The following is a 17,939-nucleotide window of genomic DNA, read 5'->3' on the forward strand; positions in this document are numbered from 1 at the left end:
GATTCTAAAAACACCAACTGACCTAAAAGAAGAGGTATTTATTGGGGGAAAATGCCTACTTATTCAATTTGTATGAGAAAATGGGAAAAAAGAAGAAAAACAAACTATGTTTACAGGATATGACAGAATAGTCCATAAACTAATGTTATCACAATAAAAATGCTGCATAATAACAATTATTTTAAACATAAATTAAACATTTTCATATAAAATACATTGTCAACTTTGAAACTAAGTTCAAGCTTTCTTGTAAAATAGTCTCTAGAACACCAACTGAGGTAATAGGGACCCAAGAATACTGAATGCATGAACATTACATAATTTGCATTAATAACTTTTAAACCTGACTTTTTAATAAATCTTGGAATATCTCCTTTAGTTGTAAAAAAGATATTCTGTTAACAGTTTGGATTCTATTTTGATCTTTAACAAGCCAAATTATCTTTTTTGTATGATGCTTAAAATGTAAACAGCATTGCTTGACACAATAATTATAAATTACATGAATGAATTAAAAGGTTTGCTAAAAATTTCATTTACTAAAATCAGCCATCTTTCCGATTTTATCCTGACAAAAGAGTAAATTACACTTTGGGATATATATATATATTTTTTCTGTCAGTTTAATCCATTTTATTGACTTCTCAATTAACAACAAAGTTCATTTGGACAGTAAATCAGAAAATACTTTCTATGGTGGCTTTAAATTACATTTTTTAACCCAAAAATGTTATCCAGAGCCATTTTAGACAATAAATGTATCCGAAGTACAAACAGTAAAAATTCACATTCCCTTCAGTAACTCTCCTTCCACTTAGAACACAATGAACTTCTTAGGTGGGCAGAGTTCTCGTTCACTTAACCACAACCCCATTTTAGCACAGAACTGCATCAAAAAGAATTGAAGAAGTGATTAGAAAGGATATGCATTATTAATAAACCATCTGCTATGTGAGTGTTAGGTTCCCACGAAATATTTTACTTTTCATTAAAAAAAAAAAAATCCCTTCTCAAGGGCACTGCTTTCATTAGAGGACTGATTTCATTACCTATTTTCATTATCTTTTATAGTGAAATGCTCCTTTTCAAGTTATTAATACGCATTGGAGTTGTTACCAGCAAGCACTGTCCTACACCTCCAGTTCAAAATAGGAGTAGCAGTGTAATACTTAGATTCAGTTATAAATTATATACGTATAAAACAAATAGAGTTGCCATTATTTATATATTGCAATAAATACACAAGAATGAATACAAGTTATTTTTCATAAAATACAATTTCTAATCAATTTAGGAGATTTCCACACTATGAGGACATTAAATACTTAAAACACCAGGTAATCCCCTCTGTTACAGAATGCCAGCCGGGTGAGATCTGAAAGAGATTCTTTATTGATAGCCAAATATTGTTGACTATACTAGCAATCTGTGTTTTCTTGCTATTTAAGAAAAAAATACAGAACCTAGACATTTAAAACATTATTCGTGTAATAATCACTACAGACTCTCACTGAATCTTTAAAAATTGTGTTAAAAATCGCCAAAGTCATGATGAACACAATTAATGCAGCTACATCATTTGAAAAAGCAATATAAATTATGCTGCTAAAGACAAAAACGTTGACATACATAAACATCACAATGTAACACAGCAGTAACTAATTGCTATTTCATATGAAAAATTAAATGTAAAAAGTTATGCTAGGGAACTTGGAAATTTTTCACTTTAGCAAAATGTTCTATTTATATACCTCCAACTTCTATGATACAGTATACAATAAAATACTTTAAAAAGATATGACATTCAAATGCTTCATTTACACAAATAATATTGCCAATACCAATAAAAGTGATGCCCTTAAACATGAACTGCTCTGCTAATTATAATTTTAAAATTTTTTTTACTTGATTTTACATTTTAATTAGCAGTTAGCATTACATATTAATCAGTTCTGTGCTGACAAATAGAGAGGTCCTAGTCAAAATACTGTTTCTCAAAAGTAATGTACATCATATTGCTTGAAACTAAACAACCATATAAAAAGTGGCAATCATTTATCTAAACATTGATTATGAAAGACAACTGGCATATACTCAGGCAGAGTGTTGAGTTCATGATTGTTTATTTACAATAAAAGTACTTTTACTGAAGCTAACATAAGTTTTTAGGTCAATTACTACAGTCTCTTAAAGTTATAAAAATATTATATAAAATACCACAGGCTTTAGAGGCTATAACTTCATGTGGTTCTGATACTAGCAGCTGAAAAGTGTTTATAATTTAAAAATAAATAAACTATAGAGGTAAACCAGTTACAAAACAGCAGAGGACTGAGATAGTCACAAGAGTGAAAAGAATTGCTCAATTACACAATAGCTAACAAAATGGTGAAGCAGTTGGATCAAAAGTTTTAAAAACCTCTTTCAGAGATTTGTCATCTGTTTCTCTACCAGGATCATTATCTGGGGTTGGGCTCCCCTGTCCTAGCTGCCTTGCCTGCCTTGGATCACTGTACTGTGGCCTAATTAAGCCTGTTAATGCCTGAACAGGAAGGCTGTGCACTGCTGGGACCTGAACCTTACCAGAACTCCTGGGAACATCTGCCTGTGGGTCAGCTGGCCCATCAAGAGTGACTTCCACATTTGGATTGGTTTTCTGTGGAAGGATAGCTTCTCCAGGAGAAGGCTCATTTTTGTCACTACTTTTTAAGCCACCACTTTTTTTCTGGTTCTTTGAGTTTTCTCCTGAAGAAGCTGTTGCTAGTTCTGATGTGGATGATGAACCATGATCCCTAGGGTCATACAAACTAATACCACTAAGAACTGAAGTTGAAGTTCCCAGTGGAAGGCCAGCTGAGGAAGAGAGTTTAGGGACATATGGAGGCAGAGCCCCGGAACCAGAATTGCTAGCTCCTGCCCCTGAGGGCTGTGATAAACCAGGGTTTGATCTGGCTAAGTGAGGGGCACCCTTTGATGTATGTGAATCCTTCATAACCACTTGATGAGACTCTGTATTGGACAGTCTGTGAAGCCTAGGATCAAAATTCTTTTGTAGTCTAGGATCTCCTAATTTACTTCCTGAAGTGTGTGAGTCTCCAAATTGTTCTAGGTAGCCTTCTCTGCTTGTTGTGTTAATTTTGGCTTTGGCTGCTAATTTTGGATCAATGGACACTGTGTTTTGATGAAGATCGCTTTTGGTATTCCATAACCTATTTAGCCTCTGGTCAGCTATAAGTGGGGGCAGAGGTAAATTGATTGAAGACACTGGATCAGGTTTAGGTAAAGGTACTGGAAGTAAGTCTTCCGGAGCCCACACGATGTGTTTTGCAAAGTTGGGTTTGGTTAGAGTAATGTCCATTTTAATGTGACTGAACTGTCTCAATTGTGACCTTGGATCCTGGAGCATTATGCCAGGTGAGGCATCCAAAGGTATTAAGAAAGCTTTTTCTCTCAGTTCTCTTTCTGTATCTTCATCATCATCATCGCCTCTTTTGTGTTTGACATTAGTGCCAGCATTTGCATGATGCAAATCAAACTTTGCTCCACTAACAGAAGAGCCTACGTGACCACTTCCATTCCCTCTCAATTTCCTGGGATCCCACGCAAGTCTAAGATCCAGTGGGGCAGACTCAGAAGGTTTTCTAATGTCTTGCCTTGGGATAGTCCTAAGTCTAGGGTCAACCACTTGGTTTCCTTTACTTTTCTCTTTAGCAAGTCTTGGATCAGTAGGAGTGCTGAGTTCTGTGGAAGGTTGTTGCTGATTCCTTAAAGTTTCTGTTTGTTTCTGTAATGTTTTCAGTATTGATTTGACACTGCTTCCTTCTTCCTCTTCACTACTGGAATACCAGTTAACTGTATCATCTAAACGCAGACAAAAACTTATTATAAAGAATGAAGCATTTATATGTAGACTTAATTAACATTAAAAAACACATACTCTTTCTGAAATAAGTATAGTCTAACTTCAAGAAAATGCATAACAAAAATGCCAGATTTCAAAACTGGAACAAAATAAGATGTGGTAAGAAAACTATCAATTCAGTCATTATACTCTATTAAGGAAGCAGGGTGATACTAGAATATGTGTAATGTCATTCTAGTCAGAGAAAAGGCAGGACCTTTCCTTCCAACTGGCCAAAGGGAATTCAGATATGTGTGTTGTGTGTGTGGTGGGCTGTAGGAGAAAGGAAAATGCTCTTAGCATTCTAAAATGTGCTAGGTCTCTTCAAATCAAGCATTCCTTAAGCTTCCTAGCTCTGAATTTATCAAGTTAACAATGGACTAAAAAGAAAACAAAACATTGAAAGTGATGGTTAAGGTAGCAATGGAAACTGAGCAAATGAGAAATGGGGTGGAGACTTTTCATTTACTCTTTATTATATGTTTAGATATTTGACCTGTGTGACTATATTAGCTATTCAAACATTAACTTTAAAAATAACAAAACTGGCCAGGCGTGGTGGCTCAGGCCTGTAATTCCAGCACTTTAGGAGGCTGAGGCAGGCAGATCACAAGGTCAGGAGATCGAGACCATCCTGGCTAACACGGTGAAACCCCGTCTCTACTAAAAATACAAAAAAATTAGCCGGGTGTGGTGGCAGGCACCTGTAGTCCCAGCTACTCAGGAGGCTGAGGCACGAGAACGGTGTGAACCCAGGAGGTGGAGCTTGAAGTGAGCCGAGATCGAGCCACTGCACTCCAGCCTGGGTGACAAAGCAAGACTCCATCTCAAAACAAAACAAAACAAACAAACAAACAAAAACCCTAACATCCTAAGACTCCATCTCAAAACAAAACAAAACAAACAAACAAACAAAAACTCTAACATCCTAAAACTTATATACTTTATGAGAACACTTTGAGTCTTACTTTTAAAGCCTATTTAACTCTAGTGTATTAGACACGAGTTTAAGAAGCCTACCTATCATAAGTCTTTTCTCTAGCAGAAGGAATTACAAACTGATGTTTCAGAAGGGTGATTCTCTCCTCTCCATTAAAATAGACACAGGTTGGCTCTGAATTGGCCACAAGGTATCTCCTGTTCACATTCTTTTTTTTTTTTTTGAGACAGAGTCTCGCTCTGTCTCCCAGGCTGGAGTGCAGTGGCCGGATCTCAGCTCACTGCAAGCTCCGCCTCCCAGGTTCAGGCCATTCTCCTGCCTCAGCCTCCGGAGTAGCTGGGACTACAGGCGTCCGCCACCTCGCCCGGCTAGATTTTTGTATTTTTTAGTAGAGACGGGGTTTCACCGTGTTAGCCAGGATGGTCTCGATCTCCTGACCTTGTGATCCGCCTGTCTCAGCCTCCCAAAGTGCTGGGATTACAGGCTTGAGCCACCGCGCCCGGCCTCTCCTGTTCACATTCTTGCCAGAACGTAAGAGTCAGAACATGGGATACAGATATATAGATATACTGTATATGCATATATGTATCTCCATCTTAGAGTATCTTGGATCAGCAGAATATCCTAGACATTCTCATTTTTACCTCATCTCACTGCTCACTAATGCATGCCTACTACATGAAACTTTAGTGTTACAGGGTTAGTTTGAACAGAGTAATGCTTACAAAACAAGCATTGGTATTGAGGGTAGAATGTGGGTTAAAACAGCATATGGTATGTCACAACTGCAAAAAGTTTTACTCAGATCTCAGTCTGAAAAAACTACTTCTAGACACTAGATCTCTTTTCTTCTCTTTGACATCAAGGAAACCTACAGATGGATTTGTGATTCACTTTTACCAGTTGCAATTACTTTAAATATTTCTGTATAGTAATTTCACTCCTCATAGTATTCGTTACTTCTATCCTTACTTTTTCATTCCCATATCAATATATTTTATAAGCATTATATATATATTTTATAATTTATAAAGCATACTTAGAAATCTTTCTTAAATGAGAGTGAAAATAGTAACAGAGGGAGAGTAGAAGAATAGAGACAGGCTGGTGGAAAACAGATATTAGATAAAAAATGATAATTAGCAGCTTTTTATCAAAGCAGAGATAAAATGCATAAAAGCATTAAAATCCATAAAAATTAACACAAACACAAGTAAACCTAGCTGTTCAAAATATTTCTGTATCAGAGCCAACAACTCCCACAGAACACTACCAATTACATAACATTATAGAATAAAGTTTTCTATTATCTAAAAGTTTTATTATCTTTGTTTATGAAACTTTAAGACTACCGAAAGATTACTTATTTATTTATTTATTTTTGAGACACAGTCTCACTCTGTTACCCAGGCTGGAGTACAATGGGGTGATCTCAGCTCACTGCAACCTCTGCCTCCTGCAAGCGATTCTCCTGCCTCAGCCTTCTGAGTAGCTGGGACTATAGATGCGTGTCACCATGCCCAGCTAATTTTTGCATTTTTAGTACAGATGTTTCACCATGCTGGCAGGATGGTCTCAATCTCTTGACCTCGTGATTCACCCGTCTTGGCCTCCCAAAGTGCTGGGATTACAGGCGTGAGCCACTGTGCCCAGCTGAAAGATTACTATTAAAATGTTTATAATTTAAATTGTACAGGAAATTCACTTATTAGGAATCTTTCATTCTCCTGTGATGTTAGGTAAATGAAGAATTAGTAATATCTTCTTTGAAAATGTAGCAAAAAATGGTCATATACATTGATGCAAGAAACTGAAGAGGACACCAAAAATTGGAAAGATATTCCATGTTCATGGATTGGAAGAATCAATATTGTTAAAATGTCCATACTACCCAAAGCAATCTACAGATTCAATGCAATTCCAATCAAAACACCAATAGTGTTCTTCAGAGATATAGAAAAAAACTGTCCTAAAATTTATATGGAACCACAAAGGACTCAGAATAGTCAAACCTATCCTGAGCAAAAGGAACAAAACTAGAGGAATCACATTACCTGATGTCAAATTATACTACAGAGCTATAGTAATCAAAACAGCATGGTACTGGCATAAAAACAGGCACATAAGCTGGGTACAATGGCTCGCACCTGTAATCCCAGCACTTTGGGAGGCCGACACAGGCAGATCACTTGAGGCCAGGCGTCTGAGACCAACTGGGCCAACATGGCAAAACCCTGTCTCTACTAAAAATACAAAAAAAATTAGCTGGGCATGGTGGCGTGCACCTGTAGTGCCAGCTACTTGGGAGGCTGAGGCACGAGAATTGCTCAAACTCAGGAGGTGGAGGTTGTGGTGAGCTGAGATTGCACCACTGCGCAACAGAGTAAGACCCTATCTCAAGAAAAAACAAAAACAAAAACAAAAAAATGAACTAACAAAAAAGCAGACACATAGACCAAAGGAACAGAACAGAAAACCCAGAAGCAAACCCATACATCTACAGTGAACTGATTTTCGACAAAGGTGCCAAAAACATACACTGGGGAAAGGACAATCTCTTCAATAAATGGTGCTGGGAAAACTGGATATCCATATACAGAAGAGTAAAACTAGACTATTTCTCACCATATACAAAAATCAAATCAAAATGGATTAAATACTTAAATCTAAGACCTCAAACTATGAAACTGCTACCAGAAAACATTGGGTAAACTCTCCAGGACACTGGTCTGGGCAAAGATTTCTTAAGTAATACCTCACAAGCGCAGGCAACCAAAGCAAAAATGGACAAATGGGATCATATCAAGTTAAAAAGCTGCATTATAAAGGAAACAAATGATGAGACAACCCACAGAATGGGAGAAAATATCTGCAACCTACCTATCCAAGAAGAGATTAATAACTAGAATATATAAGGAGTTCAAACAACTCTATAGGGAAAAAAAATCAATAATCCAATTTAAAAATGGACAAAATATCTGAATAGACATTTCTCAAAAGAAGACATAAAAATGGCACACAGGTATATGAAAAGGTGCACAACATCACTCATCATCAGAGAAATGCAAATCAAAACTACAATGAGATATCATCTCACCCCAGTTAAAATGGCTCTTAACAGGAAATAACAAATGCAGGCAAGGATGTGGAGGAAAGAGAACCCTCATACACTGTTGGTGGGAAAGTAAATCAGTATGACCACTATGGAGAACAGTTTGAAAGTTCCTCAGGCCGGGCGCGGTGGCTCAAGCCTGTACTCCCAGCACTTTGGGAGGCCGAGATGGGCGGATCATGAGGTCAGGAGATCGAGACCATCCTGGCTAACACGGTGAAACCCCGTCTCTACTAAAAATACAAAAACTAGCCGGGCTAGGTGGCGGGCGCCTGTAGTCCCAGCTACTCGGGAGGCTGAGGCAGGAGAATGGCGTAAACCCGGGAGGTGCAGCTTGCAGTGAGCTGAGATCTGGCCACTGCACTCCAGTCCAGGCGACAGAGCGAGACTCCGCCTCAAAAAAAAAAAAAAAAAAAAAGAAAGTTCCTCAAAAAACTAAAAATAAAGTTACCATCTGATCCAGCAATACCACTGCTAGGTATATACCCAAAAGAAAGGAAATCAGTATATGAGAGAGATATCTGTACTCTCACGTTTACTGCAGCATTATTCACAATAGCCAAGATTTGGAAGCAACCTAAGTGTCCATCAACAGACAACGGTCAGGCATGGTGGCTCACACCTGTAATCCCAGCACTTTGGTAGGCTGAGCTGGGCAGATCACCTGAGGTCAGGAGTTCGCAACCAGCCTGGCCAACACAGTGAAACCTCATCTTTACTAAAAATATAAAAATTAGATGGGCATGATGGTGCACACCTGTAATCCCAGCTACTTAGGAGGCTGCGGCATGAGAACTGCCTGAACCTGGGAAGAAGAGGTTGCAGTGAGCCGAGATCGTGCCACTGAACTTTAGCCTGGGCAACAGAGTGGGACTCTTAAAACAAAACAAAACAAAACAAAACAAACAAAAAACAGACAATGGGTAAAGAAAATGTGGCATATATACACAATGGAGTACTATTTAGCCATAAAAAGAATGAGATCCTCTCATTTGCAATAAGGAACTGGAGGTCATTATGTTAAGTGAAATAAGCCAGGCACATGAAGACAAACTTCTCATGTTCTCACTTATTTGTGGGAGCTAAAAACTAAAACAATTGAACTCATGGACATAGAGACTAGAAGGATGGTTACCAGAGACTGGGAAGGGTAGCTGGCAGATAGGGAGGAAGTGGGGATGGTTAATGGGTACCAAAAGTTAAATAGAATGAATAAGACCTAGTATTTGACAGCACAACAGGGTGACTATTGTCAATAATAATTTAATTGTACATTAAAAAAAAACTAAAAGAATATAACTGGATTATTTGTAACACAGAGGATAAATGCTTAAGGTGATGGATACTCTATTTACCCTGATGTGATTATTATGCATTGCATGCCTCTATCAAAATACCTCACGTACTCCATAAATATCTATACCTACTATGTACCCACAAAAATAATTTTAAAATTATAAATATATATTTTTAAACGTTCATATAATAGCTTGTAGCTACCTAGCGTTAGTTTTACATAAATGTCATGTTTGAGTGGCCAAACATCAATTTTGTAATTCATAAACAGAACTGAATGCTTTAAACTTTTCTCATCCTTTACTGAACTAACTGTTGTATACTTACCAATATCAAAAATACTAAGATAAACTTAGTTTCCATATAATATTTTTATGTTTAAAAATATTTCTTAGTATTATAGCAGATCCTTAATTATATAGCCTATGACATAAAAATATCTCTAATAACTGAATCATTTTGAAATTGGGCTAGAATTCAAAATCCTCAAACTGAAAGGTGTCCTTTTCTTGTTCTATTTATTTTCTTCAAAAAAAAAGCAAAAGGCTTGTTTGCAAGTCTGCACAACCTTGCACTCTAGCTTCAGATATTTTTACTGCTTCAAGTCAAACCTTTTGCAATTAAATATTAATGCAATTAATGGCACTGAAACCACAATCAATCACAAGATAGTTGCTATGAGATAAATTGGAAATAGAAGAGAGAGCTCATTTTTAATTCTTTTTTTTTTTTTTGAGACTGAGTCTCGCTCTGTTGCCCAGGCTGGAGTGCAGTGGCGAGGTCTCAGCTCACTAGAACCTCCGCCTCCCAGGTTGAAGCGATTCTCCTGCCTCAGCCTCCTGAGTAGCTGGTACTACAGGCACATGCCAACACAACCAGCTAAGTTTTGCATTTTTAGTGGAGATGGGGTTTCACCATGTTGGCCAGGTTGATCTCGAACTCCTGACCTCCAGTGATTCACCTGCCTCGGCCATTTAAAAGTTTTAACCCATCCAAATAGGTAAGATGCTATTAATAACTTCTGACACACCTTCTTCCTTGCTTGGTGCTCTATGAGGTTGGGTGCTGGTTTGTTCTTCATCTTCTTGGTATCTCTGAGTAAGTCTGACAAAAAGAGCTCTTTGCACCGCAGGGAGGAGGCCTGCTACAGGCAGAGGGCCATGGCCTGTCCTGGTGCTGCTGCCATCAGACCCACTCCCATGGTTAGGTGAGTCTTGAACAATAGGAGGCTGCTGCTGGGCAAATTCGCCATGCCACATCCCATCTACATGTATAACATGGGGAGAGACAGTCATTGAGTGAGCACAAAACTCCACCAAAGTCATAAGAAATGAAAACTTTCATAATAGGCACACTGGATTATCAAATTATGTCATTTAAAAATATTTCTAAAAGTTATCTAAAATTCTATTGTTTCAAAAGTTTGGCAAACTGAAAACATTTTAAGGTTTCAATCTTATCAATTTTATTTAGCTTTACTTAAAACATATGTTTCTATCATGCTTTTAATGAAAAATAGGACTGCATTTTAAATTAGGAATAAATTATTTCAAAAAGTAAACTTACCACCAGAGTTACTGGGTGGCTGAAAATTATGTACAGGATGCTGTGCATAGTAATTATCATAAAACTCAGCTGGGTTTTGCAGGGACTCATAATTGGTGTTAAGCTGCGTTTCACCAGGACTTTGCTGGTATGATGAACCTGGAGAACAGTGATTCTCTCTGGGTATTTTCATCACATGTCCTGGAAAGCCTGGGGAGTGGTAAGCCCCACCCATACTTGGTGGTGTCAAAGATGTGTCTGGTTGAACAAGTACTCCAGCTTGATTTTGAGGACCTACAATTTCAGGTGGACCAGGTGGTAAAGGTGGGCTCTGTGGCACTGGTAGACCAGGAGGTCCTGCACATGGGTGATGTCCAGGGGAGCATGGGTGCATCACAGGACTACTGTGTCCCTGAGACATGTTAGGTCCAGGACCTGGACTTGACCCAGAACTATAGATATGTTGAGGGTGTGGACTGCTTCCCTGAAATTGTGGTCCTGGTGGTGAGGCACTGTTATAAAATGCTGGTGGCCTGTAGACAGAAATAATATTTCTTACTTCAAAGAAAAACAAACAAGAACATTAACAGTTCTAAACAGATATTGGTTAAGTATGTTTTTTTTAATATCAGAATACTGTGTATTTAAGAAGGAATTTGTTCCATATCGTTGATAGGTAGAAACACGAAATAGACCTCTTGCTTTCATTTTAGCCCACTTGCTGCTTACTGTCAGCTGTTCTAAAACTTACTCTGTTTTGAAAAATACAGAAAAGTACAAAGATAAATAAGAATCAACCCTAATCCCACTACTCAGAGATAAAATTTTTTATTGGTTCTCTCCTACTACTCCTTTTTCAGGTGTATGTAACCTTTTACAATAAAATTAGAATCTACTACACATAAACATTCAACTTTTTATAACAACTTGTAATTGGTTATTGCTGGCATACAAAAAGACATTCAGTTTTTGAATGTTGCTCTTCTTTCTTGACATCTTGCTAATTTAATTATTTCCAATAGTTTTGTCTGTTGATTCCTTTGGGTTGAGGGAAACTTCCCAAATAATTAGGCTGCCACTCCACCTCTAATCTTTATAACTTTATCTGATTTCATTGACCAGGATACAATATATATTAGCAAAACAGTGGACATACTTATCTTCTTGACATTAGTAGAAATACTTTTAATGGTTCAAATGAATTGTGATATTTGCTATAGATTTCTTGTTCCTCATTGGCTGAGACCTCCTTGCTTTCCTGAGTTGTCAAGGCTAAACGAATGCTCCACAATGCGACTTAAGGCCCAGGTGAACAGACCCTGGGGAACTGGCAGCAGGGCTGGAATGGTGGTGTTAGAAAATGAAAATCTGGATCCAGAGGTTTTCCTCCAATAGCCTAAGGAATTGCTCTTCAAAAATAATCAAATACGTGGAGACCTATTTCCCACAATCTGAAGGCATTATCAACAACAATGCAGCCTCATAATCAAGTGAGAATGCCAAATCCACCCACCAAGCAGGGTCCTTCAGCATTACTATGCTGAGAGGTTTCAGAAGCTGTGTAAGAATTGCATATGGGAAAGCACTGACGGCAAGCAGCAGAGGGTGGGAATGGAAAACAAAGGGGGGAGCAGCCATCTGCGTGCATGCCAGATATGTGCTATCTCTAACCAAGTTTAATTATACGATTAGCTTGGAATATGACTTAGTTTCTTAATGATCGTTTTCAGAAAAAAAAAAGTTGATGTCATTTTGAAAGTTTTCACTTACTTCCTCCCAATTTTATGCGCTAAATCCACAGTAGGTTTTACAACTATTTCAAAAAGAGATGGAATTTTCCTAAAATCATCAGAGAAATCTGTCTGAAAATCGTCTTCAGGATCAGAAAAGGGAAAATGCTCTGGAGGGGTTGGCAGAAGCCCAACCCCTGGAGGTGGTTTGGGAAGAGGAGTTATGCCACGCTTTCTAAGTTCCTCTAATTCTCTTTCATCTTCATTTATGAGTTCTTCATCAGTATTCAACACCTAAAAATAATTGGCAAAGATTACTATTTCAAAGTGAGTCTTTTCCTCACATTTAAAACTAGAAAGACTTAAGTTTTGTTAGTAGAAAAATAACATTAAAGTTGAAATGAGCTGGTCACAGTGGCTCACGCCTATAATCTCGACACTTTGGAAGGCCAAGGCAGGTAGATCGCTTGAGCCCAAGAGACCAGCCTGAGCAACATGGAGAATCCCCCGTCTCTATAAAAAGTGCAAAAATTAGCTGCCCATGGTAGTGCCCACCTCGGAAGGTTGAGGTGGGAGGATGGCCCCAGGGGTGGGGGTGGGGGTTGCAGGACAGGGGGTTGGCAAGGAGCAGGGTGTGGAGGTTGAAGTAAGCTTAGCCAAGATCACACCACTACACCCAGCCTGGGCAACGCAGCAAGACCCTGCCAAAAAAAAAAAAAGAGAAAAGAAAAGAGAGAGAGAAAGAAAGAAAGAAAAAGCAGGCAAGAGAGAGAGGGAGAGAGGGAGGAAGGAAGGAAAGGAAGGAAAGGAAGGAAAGGAAGGGAAGGAAGGGAAGGAGGGAAGGGAGAGAGAAAGAAAAAAACAGTTGAAACGGTTTGGAGATAGCTAACTCCTCATTTTTATAAATAGAATGAGGTTCAAAAAGGTAAAGAATATTCCTCAAATAGAATAAAATATAAAATAGTAAACCTTCAATTTCTCAGCAGTTTCACAAAATATCATTTATAAAATATTATTCAAGTCAAATGTATTTGTGGAGAGATGTAATCAAGGTACAAAAATATTACTCACTTTGTCCAAAAGTTTCTTTGTTTCTTTAGTTAGATCATCATGGGAAAATTTACAGTTGTCTCCCTGGTAACATTTTGCTCCACTATGATAGAACTTGCAAGGAAATTCATGTAAATAAAAATATTAAGGAAAAGACCAGGTAAAATCAAGGTCTATTTTTTTTTTTTAAACCAAAACCTACAACTGTTAGACAAGATGGTTAAGTTCTAGAGATCTGCTATATAACATTGTACCTATAGTCAACGATACTGTATTGTATACTTAAAATTTTGTTAAGGGAGTAGAACTCATGATAAGTGTTCTTAACACATACACACACTAAACCATAACTGTGCTGAATCAATAAGGCTGTATTATTATATATTATACTGAATTTACTATAATCATATCAGCTTATTTTTTATTCTATTAAGGTTAGATATTTTAATTATACAAAAACATTCAAACAGCTTTTTTCTCTATTAAAACTAGAAAGCCACTTTTTAAAGAAAAAAAACATTTATACGTCATGTTAAAGGCAAATATCCCAATAACTAACTACAGACTAATCTTAAGATTTTGGAGACAAACTTATAAAGAAAATATTAAATCTAGAAGTATAGTGAAAAATGTACCATTCTCAGGTGATGTGTGCTCAAGCTAAAACAAAAAGGCACTATCATTAAAACATGTTTATGTCTGCCACAATCACTATTATTTAACATTCTTCTGGGAATGTGGCCAATACAATTAAAATTAAATAAGAGGTATGAATATTGTAAATGAAGTAAAATTATTATTATTTACAAACAGCATGACTATGTGACAAAAACCCTGTAAGAATAGATTGAAAGCTTTCAGAAACAGAATAAAGTATTTGTTTCCTAAAAAAATATGTCAAATCTGAAAAAATTTATTTTTCTTGATTAGGACAAATTTATTACATTTTATTTGTTTTTATTGTTTGCCAAATCACTTCTAACCTGAGAATATTACAACATTTTTTTAAAAAAGGAAGGCGTATATGCCTTATCAAATATCAAACATACTCTTACAGAGGGGAATAATCAAATACCACAATAGATAAGAGTAGTATAGAAGCAGAATTGTGTAAAAATGAGAATTTACGGTCTGGTAAAGATGCCATTTTAAATCAGTAAAGATGAGGCAATGAGTTAATCATCTGGAAAATAAAAGGTCCTTATAACACACTGTGTATTAAAATACAGTCCACATTCATGTAAATGTCAAATTTAAAAATACAATATTCATAATCATTATAGATTTCATTTTTGTAAAAAATTATGTGTATAGGCTGGGCCCAGTGGCTCACGCCTATAATCCCAGCACTTTGGGAGACTGAGGCAGGCGGATCACCTGAGGGCGGGAGTTTGAGACCAGCCTGACCAACATGGAGAAACCACACCTCTACTAAAATTACAAAAATTAGCTGGGCGTGGTGGTGCATGCCTGTAATCCCAGCTACTAGGGAGGCTGAGGCAGGAGAATTGCTTGAACCCGGGAGGCAGAGGTTGCAGTGAGCAGAGATCGCGTCATTGGACTCTAGTCTGAGCAACAAAAGTGAAACTCCATCTCAAAAAAAAAAAAAGAATTACGTGTATAAACATATACACATCCATTCATACCATAGCACAGAAAAAAAAGTCTGAAAGGCTTTATGCCATAATGCAAGCCTAGTTATCTCTGTAGGATGACATTACTTAGGATTTTTTAAGTTTGTTTGAAGGTCTTTAACCATACCAAAGTAGAAAGAATAATTAAATGAAGTCCCTCTCATGTTGACCTCATAGGTTCAACAACTTTCGTTTGTTGTGAGTATTTCCATACCTATTCTGAACAGATAAGGAATATTGTTTCTATTGTTTCTTTCCTTTTTTTTTTTTTTTTGAGATGGAGTCTTGCTCTGTTGCCCAAACTGGAGTCCAGTGGCACCATCTCTCGGCTCACTGCAACCTCCACCTCCCAGGTTCAAGCAATTCTCCTGCCTCAGCCTCCCAAGTAGCTGGGATTACAGTCCCACGCCACCACGCCCAACTAATTTGTGTATTTTTAGTAGAGATGGGGTTTCACCATGTTGGCCAGGTTGGTCTCAAACTCCTCACCTCAGGTGATCCACCCACCTCGGCCTCCGAAAGTGCTGGGATTACAGGCATAAGCCACCGCGCCTGGTCCCTTTCCTCCTTAAATTACTTATGGGAGTGGAGGAGGTGTCTCACTATGTTACCCAGGCTGGTCAACTCCTGGCCTCAAGCAATCCTCCCGTCCCAGCATCTCAGTGTTAGGATTATAGGTGTGAGCTACCATGCCTAGCCAGGAATACTTTTTCTTACCAATCAAGACTTCATTACCAACCTGGCAAAATTAATGTGTTAATTTCAACTAGTAACCAGTCAATATACAAATTTTCCAGACTCTTAAAAAGTGTATTTTTATAATTCCTTTCTTCAGATCAGGACACAAAGATGATCCACAAATTGTATCTAGATATCTCCCAAGTTACTTTTATTGATTTCTAGAAGTTCCCCTTTCCCTTTTATTTTTGTATCATTTGTTAATTTTAATACAGGTCATAGATAGTATTCAAATACTCTCTACTGTATCATATCAAAAGGCATTTAATATCTGGTTGTTTCTTTTTAGTAATGTTAAGACTGATCAGTCCTTTCAGGTGTTGTCAGCTTCATCCATCAATTGTAAAGTTCCTAATTAACTTTCACCTCATGATTTTAGCAGGCATCAGTAATCACTGCCCAGGTCTATTGGGGAGAATTTGCAAAATTTGGGATTGCTGGGTCAAAGGGTAAATGCATATATAATTTTGCCAGACTGCCAAGCTCTCTATAGGAATGCACCATTTTGACACTGCCAGTAACAAGGTTTTCTCACATCCTTGCTAACAAACTTTGCTGTCATGGTTTTTTGATTTTGCAAACCTGACACAGCTGCAAATGTTATCTCAGTGTGGCTTAAATTACATTCCCCTTATTAGGAACAAGACTGAACATCTTTCTATATGTTTTGGGACCATTTGCATTTCTCTTTCTGTGAATCTGTATCTCTTGCCTCATTTTTCTTCTCAGTGTTTAGAAACTCATATATTAAGGGTATGACCTCTTCATAAGTGATATAAATTACACATAATCTTTCTCACTTTATTATTTATCTTTTTATTTAGCTCATGTTACATGTATTTGTTTTGCAAATGCAAGCTTTTTCATGGAGTCAAACTTTCAATCTGTTCCCTTTTTGCTTCTGGATTTTGAGACAAGGAAATTTTTCTGTTCTCCTGGGTTATAAAGAAATTCATCATGTATTCCTCCGGTAATTGCATGGTTCCATTTTTTGACATTTTGATCTATGGTAACAGGCATTTTTCATTTTCCATTTTATTCACTTTCTTTTTTTCACATTTTTAAAACACAACAGAATTTAAAAATTTATCTGGAAAAATAAACATCAGAATCTACCAAATATTACAGTGTGCTGTTGTGGCAGAAATAATCACAGCAAAGCAACACAGACAAGAGGGTGAGCAAATCCATGAAGCCAAACACGAACTCCAAAAAAATAAATCCATACATATAAACATATTATCAATGATAGTTTCAATTCCGTGGGGGAAAGCTTTATTAGTCATAAGTGGTAGTGAGCAACCTGATAAGATATTTGGGGGGAAATTAACATGGAAAAATTGCAGAATACATTTTTTTAAAGGACCAGAACACTATATATAGTGAAATTCCAATTTGGGTAGGAGCAGGAATACAATTTACATGTATATATTTCCCAAGGGAGAGCAGGGAAGAATACAGCATCTATTATTGAGTGGTAAGATTTGATAAGACTTTTATAATTTTCACAATGATAATTTTATTACTCCTGAACTTAAGTAAAATAATTATGGAGTAAAATAATTATAGAATAAAATAAGTATTTTGCCAACTACTCCTTCAGGAAGCAGATTCTCTTGAAATACTTTAAGCTGATTATATTAAGGTAACTTCCCTTCACAGAATTTTTTCCAAAGGGCAGTTATTTCATTTCCCTAAGGAATAAAAGTCCGTTTGCTCTTTTGAAGTACAAAGTTTGACTAGACTGGCTTTATGTAATGTGTTGTTTTAAATTTAAAAACCAAACTAGGCTTTCTAGGATGTATTTATTATTTTTTAAAACCTCAAGGATGCTTTAAAACCTCAGCATTTTGTTTAACATACATTTTAAATAAAGGATATTATGCATATAAATGCAATTCTCTCCTTTGGTACAATATCCTTGTAAATAAAATTTGCAGATCTCTTTTCTTTTCTCCAACTCTGCATCATGATCAAATTTACACTGATCTCC

The 17,939-nt window shown here is 37.0% G+C and overlaps 1 protein-coding gene across 3 annotated transcripts in view; it reads right to left on the minus strand.

Annotated features, from left to right (window-relative positions):
• Positions 1–603: 603 nt before the first annotated feature.
• Positions 604–17,939, minus strand: part of ZC3H6 (zinc finger CCCH-type containing 6) — a 60,748-nt gene continuing 43,412 nt past the window's right edge. For all 3 annotated transcript variants that reach the window (XM_033175449.1, XM_033175450.1, XM_033175451.1), the window contains 6 exons: positions 17,828–17,939; positions 13,596–13,705; positions 12,565–12,818; positions 10,816–11,327; positions 10,280–10,513; positions 604–3,861 (listed from right to left, as the gene is read on the minus strand). In XM_033175449.1, coding sequence (XP_033031340.1) covers positions 2,378–3,861; positions 10,280–10,513; positions 10,816–11,327; positions 12,565–12,818; positions 13,596–13,705; positions 17,828–17,939 — 2,706 coding nt within the window. In that variant the 3' untranslated portion in view covers positions 604–2,377. The remainder of the gene's footprint in view (positions 3,862–10,279; positions 10,514–10,815; positions 11,328–12,564; positions 12,819–13,595; positions 13,706–17,827) is intronic.

The sequence above is a fragment of the Trachypithecus francoisi genome, unplaced genomic scaffold, assembly GCF_009764315.1.
Source record: "Trachypithecus francoisi isolate TF-2019V2 unplaced genomic scaffold, Tfra_2.0 Lachesis_group17, whole genome shotgun sequence".
NCBI lineage: Eukaryota > Metazoa > Chordata > Mammalia > Primates > Cercopithecidae > Trachypithecus > Trachypithecus francoisi.